Here is a 10,538-nt window from a genome sequence, read left to right on the forward strand (position 1 = left end):
ATTGTATTTCATGTTGAAAACTGATTTTTCCCTTAAGATTGCAACAAGCAACGTTTACTTTCACCATTCTTTAAAAAAATTTTTTTATGTTTATTCATATTTTGAGGGAGAGAGAGAGACAAAGCATGAGTGGGGGAGGGGCAGAGAGAGAGGGAGACACAGAATCGGAAGCAGGCTCCAGGCTCTGAGCTGTTAGCACAGAGCCCGACGTGGGGCTTGAACTAATGGACCGTGATATTGTGCTCTGAGCTGAAGTCGGACACTTAACTAACTGAGCCATCCAGGTGCCCCTGCTTTCACCCTTCTTATTCAACATAGTATTGGAAGTTCTAGCCAGTGTATTAAGACAAGAAAAGGAAAGAAAAGACATAAAGATTGGAAAGGAAGAAATAAAATGGTCTGTATTTGCAGATGACATGATTGTTTACATAGAAAATTCCAATAAATCTACAAAAACACCTAGTAGTAGTAAGTGAGTTCAGCTAGGTCATGGAAATATACAATAATACAATAATTAATATACAATAATATACAATATATATTGTACAAATGTACAATAATTAATTGCATTTTTATACACTAACAATTAACATATGGACAGTAAAAACTAAAATATAATATCACTTGCAATCATTTAAAAATGAAATACTTAGGTGTAAGTTTAATGAAACGTGTAGCCCTTATATGCTGAAAACTACACAATGCTGATGGAAAAAACAGAAAAATATGTAAATAAGCAGAAGGACAAACTGTGTTACAGATTGGGAGATTCCACATAGTAAAAAGATGTCAATTTCCCCCAAGTTGATACACAGGTTGAACACAATTCCTACCAAAATCCCAGTTAGATTTTTCATAGATATAAACAAGCTTATTCTAAATTTTACATGGAAAGATGAAGGAACTGTAAAAATTAAAACAATCTTGAGAAAGAAGAATAAAAGGGAAAGAATCATTCTACCCGATTTCAAGAATTATAATATAACTACATAATCCAGACTGTGTGTTATTAGCAGAAGGATAAACACATAGATTAATGGAACAGAATAGAGGACCCTACGCACATCTTTTGTTAGATTAATCCTAGGTGCTTTGCATATTTCTTTAAAGTTTCATCTCATTTGGTATTATTTTCGTAATCTGATTTTCTAACTCCTTGCTGCTTGTATTTAGGAAGACAACTGATTTACAGATAATAATAATCTTACTAAAATGACTTATTGATTCTGATCATTTATTTTGGATTTTCTAGCTACCTAATCATATGGTGGATGTCTAGTTACCTGTCAAACCTTGGTGGAGGGGAGGACTCAGTAATTAAAAGCCAAAAGAGGGTGGAGCACCGGTGTGGCTCAATTGGTTAAGCATCTGACTTGGGTTCACATCATGATCTCACGCTTTGTGAGCTGGAGCTCTGCATGGGGCTCTCTGCTGTCAGTGCGGATCCTCTGCTCCCCCTCTTCCTCTCTCTCAAAAGTAAACATTAAAAAAAAAGGCAAAGGGGCCTATGAATCTAAAGGACATTTGGTTGTGCCTGCTATGTCAGCGGAAGGGGCTATCTCACAGTAAATGACATTAATTTTCTCCTACTCCAGCACAAGGGGGTTCTGTTCCATTTTGGGTTCTCCAGGAAGCAAACTCAGAATTTAGAGTTCAGTATATTTATTAGGGAGGCAGAGGAAACGGGGTTGGGCAGAGGGGAAACTCATGTTATGATGAAAACCTGAGGGGTGCCTGGGTGGCTCAGTCGGTTAAGCGTCCGACTTCGGCTCAGGTCACGATCTCACACTCCGTGAGTTCGAGCCCCGTGTCAGGCTCTGGGCCGATGGCTCAGAGCCTGGAGCCTGCTTCTGATTCTGTGTCTCCCTCTCTCTCTGCCCCTCCCCCGTTCATGCTCTGTCTTTCTCTGTCTCAAAAATAAATAAACGTTAAAAAAAAAAAAAAAAGAAAACGTGACACTCAGTCAAGCTTGAGAGGATCTCTGGAGCTGAAACAGCCCCGTGCATGTCTCCTGTGGCCATCCGTCGTTGAATGTGGGCAGCCTCTGGAAGGGCTTGACTTTGGGTGAAGTGTCTTTCTGCAGCCGAGCAATCTGTGAAGGGGCTGATAGCTGAAGGCTTCATGGATGTTCTCCCGGAGGTTAGAGCAACGAGTCCTTCCCTGGAGGGCGTCTGCCCCGCACATCCTCATGTTTCCTACAGTCCACCCTTCACATCGTTCAGATCCACTATCCCAGGATTCTGGTGGGTCACTCTTCCTGGGAAATATTAGTGGGACAAACTAAAGTCCCCACCACTGTGGCTGCAAACGATCATCATCTCCCTCCTCCGCTATGCCTCAGCTGGCACCTCCATTGGTTTCAGTGACTTGCCCGGAAGCGTGACCCAGACCGTCATTCCCGAGGCCTCCGAGCTTCTGCTCTCCAGCCCCTCTCAGGACAGAATTGCTGCATTGCCTTTTACCACTACACTCGGGTAAAGGACAATCAAGAGGCATCCAAGTGGACCACGTGGGTGCCAAATATGGTCGTCCTGTCCCCATGATGTAAGAGCAGCCCTACCTCCTCTCAGTGACAAGGACCAGTTACTTCTGCCAAGACGAAGACTCCTGATTTCCAGAAATGAGGACCCAAAGTCCTCAGACTGCACCCTTCGCTCATAGTTCAATGGGACCCTTGCTATAGTCTCTGGCACTGGTGTTCCCCTTTGGGGTGCAGGACTTCTAACTTTGCAGAGCCCAGAGTTGTGGGGATGGAAGGCACACATTCCCCAAGAGGGTCATTGGGTGTGATGGTAAGTGAGGCCATTGCTTGCTTCTACCCCTGAGTTCCTGAATCCAAGTATTTTCCAACCGGAGACCCAACAGCTTGTGCAGGTGTTTGATTCAAGGTATACAATGCATCCTTGAGGATGGGACACCATTCTTGCTGAGCGTTGTCTCTGAGTGGGCCCCTGGCTGTGCCTTCAGTGGGTCATTCTAATGTTCTATTAGGCCAGTAGCTCCTTGCTGGTATAGTATGTGATGTAACCAGTGAATCCTATGGTTATGGGCACACTCTTGCACCTGCTTTGCTATAAAGGAGGCCCCTGGGTCTAATGCAATGTTATGTGGGATCCTGGACCAGTAAATTAAACACTTTGTAAGATGTGTGGTGCTAAGTGAGGCCCTTCAGGCAGGAAAGGCAAGCATACACCCGGAATGTGTGTCTCTTTCTGCTCAAATGAATTTCTGACCCTTCTAGGGTGGAAGGGACCCAATGAAGTCAACTTGCCACCAAGTGGTCAGAGGGTTTCCTTGAGGATTGGTGTCATACTGGAGGCTCAGTGTTGGTCTTTGCTGCTGGTGTTTGGATATACAAAGGAGGCAAGCGACTGTAATTGTGACGATGTACCCTGGGCAGTGTTTCCTGTCTGGGGCTTGGAATTTGCGACACAAGCTTATATCTTTGTTGGCAAATGGAGCTTACTGCTTTGTATCTGAAGGAGCTCTACGTTTAGGGGCAGCCGTCTGGCCCAGAGGAGCATCGACTGCAATGTTTTAAAAACTGCCTATTAGTGTCTACAACCTTGTTCGTAGGAGATGTCCAGGCTTCCCCTCCTAGAGGTTCTGATCCAATTGGTTTGGGCACCAATCCCCCTTTGGGGAGTCTAACGTGGAACCAGGGTGAGAACCCTATATTAGATTAGTGCAAATTAGGTTAGTGAAACCCTATATTATGGGTAGTGAAATAAAGTGAGGTCTTGATTAGCACTTTTTCCTCCCTTAAAACATAGAAAATATCACAGTGTATCTAATGTAGAAAGGATAAACACTGTTTTGAAACTTGCGTTTCACATGCGTGAGGCTCCTAGGTTGTGATGTAAAACGTACTGCTTTCAATGTACTGTTTGCAAAGGCACTGGTCTAAAGCAGTGCTTCTCAAACTTCAGCGTGTATAAGAGTAACTGTGCAAGGACCAGGGAAACCAAAAGCACATTTTTACTGGGCACCTGCTGGGAATAAGGCACGGCCAGGGGTCCAGTCTCATGCTAATGGCATCGGGTGTGAGAGGCACAAAATAAAGAGGCAGCAGAGAGGAGACAAGCCCGAGGGGGAGGGGGAATCTGTGAATCATTTGAATCTGCCACAGACCTTGAGCTGGCCATCTAGCATCTCTCTGAGTCTCAGTGTCTTATCAGCCAAAGGGGACAATAACACCTACCCTTCCTATGTCACAATCCAAAAAAGAATGATGTGGTCTCTGGAAAAGCATGGTAAGGACTCTGCACACAGAGGGGTTACTATTACTCAGAATCAAAGTTTGTGCTGTTGGCATAAAAATTTGGGGGGGGGGTTGGTTAGATTGGGTGGAGAGGACCTTCGGGCAGATAGATAGACCCAAGCCAAGCAGGACTTTGGGTGATGTCCTTCAGGGACAGTGAAGGAGACCAGGTGGTTGGACCTGAGGGAAGGGGGTGGTAAGAGTGCGCGGGGGCCAGATTTAGAGGGTTGTCAGAGATGGCCAATGAGTTGGATCTTGTTGAAGCAGACAGTAGGGAGCCATTGCAGGTTCTTGAGCAGGGGAACTACCTGAAAGAAGTGGAGAGGTAGGAAAAGTGAGTCACAGCCTCCTGAGGCTGTTTTAGTTGGTAATGATAGGACTTTTCCAAATCTAGTCAAACACTCCTACCTCCTAAAGCTGTTCTTGACCTTTCTAGAGAGATGTCCTCCTCTGGGCCCTCATGGTTATCTCTGGCTGGACTGTGTGCCTCTTTGGCAGCTGTTGTAGCAGCTCAAGACTTCCTAGAAGCATCCCTCATTTCCTCCCCAGCTTCCCCAGCCCACTGAGGTCTCTCCCTCCTTGGGGATCTTAGGTTGTGAGTCTGATCTGTGGGGCTCTGTTCATGGAAGGCAGTGGTCCTCTGCGCGGGCTGTTCATTAGAATCGCCTAGAATTTGTTTTATAAAACGTCTCCACACGTAGGTTGCATCCAGATCAATGGCATTGTCGCCTCTGGGGTAGGACTCAGGCACTGGCATTGTTTTTAAACATTCCAGATAATTCCAATATGCGGCCAGTTTTGTGATCCACAGACCATCTCTGACAACCAGGAATCCCGCCTTGGGATCACCTCTTCCACAGGGGCACACCACGCCCGGCATCGGAGGTCAAGAAGAAAGCACCGGGACTTCAATTTTACATCTATCTGACACCTTTTTCTTGTTTAGAGTCCATGTTTTACAAATGAGTTACTGCAGTGGAGCAGTGGTAATGACAATAACCGTTAGCGGCCCCGAGCACTTGCTGGGGCCAGGCTCTCATCTAAGAGAACCGTGTACAAATCGTGCATAGTGCTCCACGAACACCTGATGGCAAAGGTACTGTTATTATCCTCATTTGACATATGAAGGAACTCACACCAGAAGGGCTGAGTAACTGACCCATCGCAGCGCTAGAAAGCAGCCATGTCAAGCTTCCAACCAGGTTGGCTCAGGCAGCCACCTTTTATCCACACACAAATGATACACAAATAAGATACAGATACCAGGGGGACCTGCTCAACATTTTTTACTGATAAATCTCATAATCAAGTAATTAAACCATGATGGCAGATGCTGAGTCCTTAAGGCAAGGCCTGAATCTCACTCTTGTTCCTGTCCCTCACTAGGGGCCAGTGGGCATCTGGCTACATCTCAACAAATATCTATCTGCCTTCTCCCAGAAATATCTACTGACTGATCGTCATAACCAATGTTTATCGACAGTTGCCGTGTGCCAGGAACTGTCATTTGTAATCTTTGCCACAATCCTGTGAAGTAACTGATACGATTACCTCCATGTTGCAAATGAGGAGACTGACCGGCCGGTTTCGGAGGCTGAAACCCAAATTGTGGGATCGCAGCGTTCATTCTCTCCCACTGGTGAAAGGGTCCACAGAGAACAGCTTATGAAAGTAGGCGGGGGGCGGGTATGAAGACATCAGGAAAGAGGCAGAGACTGATTGTTGATTGTTCACTCCTTTGACAGGTGGTACCCTTTGCCAGGAGGGGCCGTCCCTATTTATCCTACCTACACTTCTGGCCCCACCTCAAAGATCGCCTCCTCCAGGAAGCCTGCCTTCCTACAAGCTGCAGTTACTTGCACCTCCTGCCTTGTGGTTCATGCCTCGTCTTCCCCACTGGAAGCTGGAGCTCCTTGAGGGTCGGGCTGGGTCCCACTCAAGAGGCATTCCCCCGAGCCGGCTCAGCAAGCTCTTACTGGTGGGTTGAGCCTGTGCCTCCCCCAGGGCAGAGGGTCTCCCACCCTCTGGGCTTTTCCTCCACGGGCTCCACTTCCCTTTCTTCCTCTTCTTCTTCTCCCTCCTCCTTCTCCTACTTCCTCCGCTCTTTCCTCCCCACCCTCTTTTCTCCCTCCTTCTTCCCGGTGGCGCCCAGTTTCTCTCCCTCCTCCCTGCCCAGCGCCGCTCCCGGGCCCGGCAGCTGCAGTGCCCCCGGCGGCCTAAAGAGGGGGCTGCGGCGCCGCCCGCTGGCCGTGCCGCTGCGGCTCGAGCTTCCTGTGAGGTCAGGTGGGAGGAAGCGGCCTGGGAGCCGCGGGGAGTGGACGCAGCCGAGGCCCGGGAGCCGCGCCCGAAGGTGGGTGTCCGGGCCCGGGGCGCGGGCGAGCGGGCGCGCATCCCTCCCCCCCCCCCAGCCCGGGCTCGGCAGCCTGGGCGGCGCCCCCCCCCCGCCGCCCGCCCCCCCCTGTCCCCCCCCCCCGCCCCGCGGCAGCCCCCCCCGCCCCCCGAGTTCCCCCCCCAGCTCCCGAGTCAGGTGCCCCGAGGGCCAACCGAGGCCTCCGCCCACCCAGCGGGCTCGGCGTGGCCAAGCGCCGAGGGACTGCGGGGCTCCGTGACCCGCTTGGCCTTCTCCAGGGACCGACGGGCTTCGGAAGGGGGACCCGCCTGTCCCACGCTCTGGGCCAAGGGCAACAGAACAGGGGCTCCTCATCCCCTTTGGGGCGCGTGTCACAAGTGCTTTTCAGAATTTAGGTGAAAACTGGCTCATCTCCTTAGAAAAGAATGGCCTTTACACAGACTCGGGGAGCGCCATGGAAGGACCCCACCCCCACCTCCAGCCCACGGACACCCTTGGGGGTCTGCGGAGCTCCCGGCTCAGAGCCCCAGCCGCATCCCCCGTCCCCTAGTTTGGGAAGGCTGGCGCCGCCCCCGTGAGCAGGGGTGGGGGGGGGGGACTGGTGTTATCTGAGAGGTGAGGGCCAGGTGAGGGGCGTGCCCTCTGCGGGAAAGGTCTGCTCCTCCCCCAGCGCTGGCGGCCCTGTGGCCAGCAGTATGGTCTGCTGCCAGGCCGTGAACCTGAAGTAGCAACAAAGTGGGTCCAGAGCTTCTGTGGGGAGCAGGCCCGGGTCCTTGGCATTTACTCCCAACGGGCCATTTTGTAACGGATGGGAAATAGGGACAGGGGGGATCTCGGTGCCCTGGACTCCATATTTAGAGCCGAGAGAAGGACCTGGGGCCAGCGTTCCTGTGGCTTCCCCTTCTTTCTCTGTTGCCTCTACGTGAGTGGTCCTGGGCAGGCCGGTTAGACCTCTCTGGATCTCTAGCTGTACCTGCTCCGGAGCGTGTGGGGAGGTGTAAGTGCGGTGGGCCTCAGTGGACTTCCCACAAGGGCCTGGGCCACAGCGTGGGCTCTCATCCCTGGGGTTGCTGGAAGTGGTGGTTCCTAGAACATCCATCTCCAAGGATCGTTTTGGTAGTTTTCCCAGTGGACTCGCATGCCTGAAAGATTTTTGTCTGTCAAATAAGGTGCATTTATTTCTCTCCTTGTAATTAATTAGACGCAGTGCCGGCTGGGCTCGGGGGACCCGTGTGAACACCTGCAATCGCAGCTTTTCCCACGAAGGCAAGCGTCTCTTTACCTCTGATAAGTCATTTCTTTCAGGTCTGGGGAAGGGTGCAGCCCAGCAGGGACCCATAGCTCCTGGGAGGATGGTGCGGATCTTGGCTAATGGGGAAATCGTGCAGGACAACGACCCTCGCGTCAGGAACACTATCCCTTCGCGCAGCAACACCCCTCGACAGGTAGGTGCCCAGCGCCCGTGGCAGGAGCAGCTGGCCTCCTGTCCTCTGCGCCAGTGACTCCTTAGCTCCCCGAAGCTCTCTTGCTAGTCATTAACCTTCTGTAGCCTGAAGCCCTCTTTGCAGAGCGTCGGGCTGGGGAACACAGGGTCAAGACTGGGGGGTAAAATGCAGATTTAATCCCAGCCAGGCCCCTTCCTCCCCAGTTCTTGCTCTTCTGGAAGCCTTCTCGTACTTTGAATCCAACAGCTGTCTCTCCTTTAGCTTGGTTAACCCTGCTGGAGCTGGCATCTTTGTTTAAGAGCCTGCCGGCCGACAGAGAACCCGGGGAAGGTGACAAAGATGGGCCCACGGCCACACCATGATGGTGTTAAAGGAAGGAGCGATGATATGAATGCCTGCTCAGGAGCTGCGCCCTGTGGTCCCGTCCTCCTTGACCCCTTCTCTTTTCTCTGGCCTGGGCACCTTCTCCCTGGCAGGACTTGGGGAAAATAGAGTGGCATTTTCTGTGCTCTGAGAGCTTATGACTCTGTGATTGGCATCCCCGGGGGTGGCATCTGGAGATTGCTGAGGAAGGAAGGTGTGGCCCTCGGGGGCTGGAGGGGAGGGCAGAGCCCAGCCCAGAAGATTCCCTTGTTGCCTAGTACTTCGCGCCAGGGAAGCTTTCTCCAGATTCATTCGTCTCTCTGTCTTCACCTTCCAGAGCTTTCTCAACAGGGGCCATGGTGCCCCCCTGGGGGGTTCCGGCCCTCGCCAGCAGCAGGCGGGTGCTAGGCTGGGCGCTGCTCAGTCCCCGTTCAATGACCTCAACCGGCAGCTGGTGAACATGGGCTTCCCCCAGTGGCATCTCGGCAACCATGCTGTGGAGCCGGTGACCTCCATCCTGCTTCTCTTCCTGCTCATGATGCTTGGCGTGCGTGGACTCCTGCTCGTGGGCCTCGTCTACCTGGTGTCCCACCTGAGTCAGCGGTGACCCACCTGGCAGCTAGCGGGGCAGGCGTGGAGGAGAGGGAGTTTTGGGGCCTGGGGGTGAGAACAGGCACAGGGGCAGGGGTCTCAGGGTGCCTTGAAGGTGTGCTCAGAGAACACGCGTTCACGTCGCGCAAGGCGTGAGGCAGAGGAAGCCTCCGGTCCTGCCTTCCCAAAGGATTGGGTGGATCCCCTCAGTCCCTTGAGACGGTTTTAGGTAGTATTGGGCCCGCGTTAAGCACAAAGTCAGAGCAAGAAAGGGATTCCCTTTCCAGTTCTCTTCCAATCCTTTCATGCCAAGAAGAAAGCCTGAACTTGGTGCCAGCGTGTTCTCATGCCTCTGGAACTCACGCATGACTCCCCCTGTTACTAGCGAGGAGGCCTCGGGCTTAAGGCAGATGGGAAAAGTTTCCAGACTTTTATAGCCCTGTTTGGTTTTAATGGTATATTTTTAATTGGCTACTTTTGTTTATGACAAGTCTCACTGGCATCTACTTACTGTGGTGGCATTTTCAATAAAGAGATTTAAAATGGAATCCAATAATGACATTCATAAATGATTGTACAGCTGCCTGTAAATCTGGAAGACACGAGGAGGGTGGTTGGGAGTGACTGGGATTGGGAACAGGGCGGAGGTGGGCATTTTGACCCCGGGGTGGGGGGTGGGGTCCGGGGTTTCTAAGCTTTTCTGGATAGGTTCTGGGAGCCTGGTGGGAGGGGCGGGGGGGGGGGGTCCAGGGGAAGCGCAGAGCCGGGCCCCTTGTCTGATGCTTGGATGATTTCTGGCTGACTCTGAGATGTCGGCCTTGTGGGGGGTGGAGTCCTGTGGCCAGAATGGCGATGAGGCTGTGGCGATGGGACTGCTGGGGTGCGAGGCTTCCGTGCCCAGGGGGTCGGCTTCCCTCCTGCGGCTCACTCTCCTTAAAAAGCAGGAGGTCTTGGTGCCGACTGCTCAGTGCGTGGGGGCTAAGGGTGCCCTGCTTTTCTCGAGTGGAGGCCTTGAGTTTGGGCCCGTAAGCCCTGGGTCTGTGTGGAGGCCCTGTCGGGGGGGAGGGGGTAACACCGGATGACTGAGGGCTCTGGGCCCACGGGTGGTCCGAGGGAGGCTGGGTGAGCCTGAGGGCTTCCCTTGCCTGGAGACCAGAGTTTTCACCTCCTTTTAGGATTCTTCTGGGGCCGGGGGAGGAAGGCAGGCTGGGGAGGTGCTTCTTGAAGGCCAGGGCTAGTGGAACAAACCATCATGGGGTGTATGTGGGATGGTTGGGGGGTAGTTTGAGACTGAGATTGATTCTGTCCTTCCTCCTGAGAGCCTGCTGTGCTGCCTAGGAACGGGACCTTGCCCCCCAAAACACCCCTGTGCCCACTGCTGCCCTTGAGGGGGCTGGTGGCCTTTATCACAGACATTCCCGAAGGAGCTTTGTGGTGTTGGAACAGGACTCCTTTCTCAGTGTTTCCTGCGTCTTTATTTGGGGGCAGCTGTTGGAACATGGTTTCCCTTTGTGATGGAGGGGAGGGC

The 10,538-nt window shown here is 52.2% G+C and overlaps 1 protein-coding gene across 1 annotated transcript; it reads left to right on the top strand.

Annotated features, from left to right (window-relative positions):
* The first annotated feature begins 6,524 nt into the window (after nucleotides 1–6,524).
* On the top strand, nucleotides 6,525–9,580 carry FAM241B (family with sequence similarity 241 member B). The gene is made up of 3 exons (XM_049645171.1): nucleotides 6,525–6,611; nucleotides 7,917–8,056; nucleotides 8,757–9,580. The coding sequence occupies exons 2-3, from the start codon at nucleotides 7,964–7,966 to the stop codon at nucleotides 9,024–9,026; spliced, it is 363 nt and encodes a 120-aa protein (XP_049501128.1). The 5' UTR covers nucleotides 6,525–6,611; nucleotides 7,917–7,963; the 3' UTR covers nucleotides 9,027–9,580.
* Nucleotides 9,581–10,538: the final 958 nt, after the last annotated feature.

The sequence above is a fragment of the Panthera uncia genome, chromosome D2 (genome assembly GCF_023721935.1).
Source record: "Panthera uncia isolate 11264 chromosome D2, Puncia_PCG_1.0, whole genome shotgun sequence".
In the NCBI taxonomy this organism is placed as follows: Eukaryota; Metazoa; Chordata; class Mammalia; order Carnivora; family Felidae; genus Panthera; species Panthera uncia.

Bases quoted from the DNA above. Each gene is read 5' to 3' on its own strand.
- FAM241B (XM_049645171.1), top strand. From the start codon at position 7,964: ATGGTGCGGATCTTGGCTAATGGGGAAATCGTGCAGGACAACGACCCT. The intron at 8,057-8,756 runs GTAGGTGCCCAG...TTCACCTTCCAG, and splicing joins GCAGCAACACCCCTCGACAG to AGCTTTCTCAACAGGGGCCA.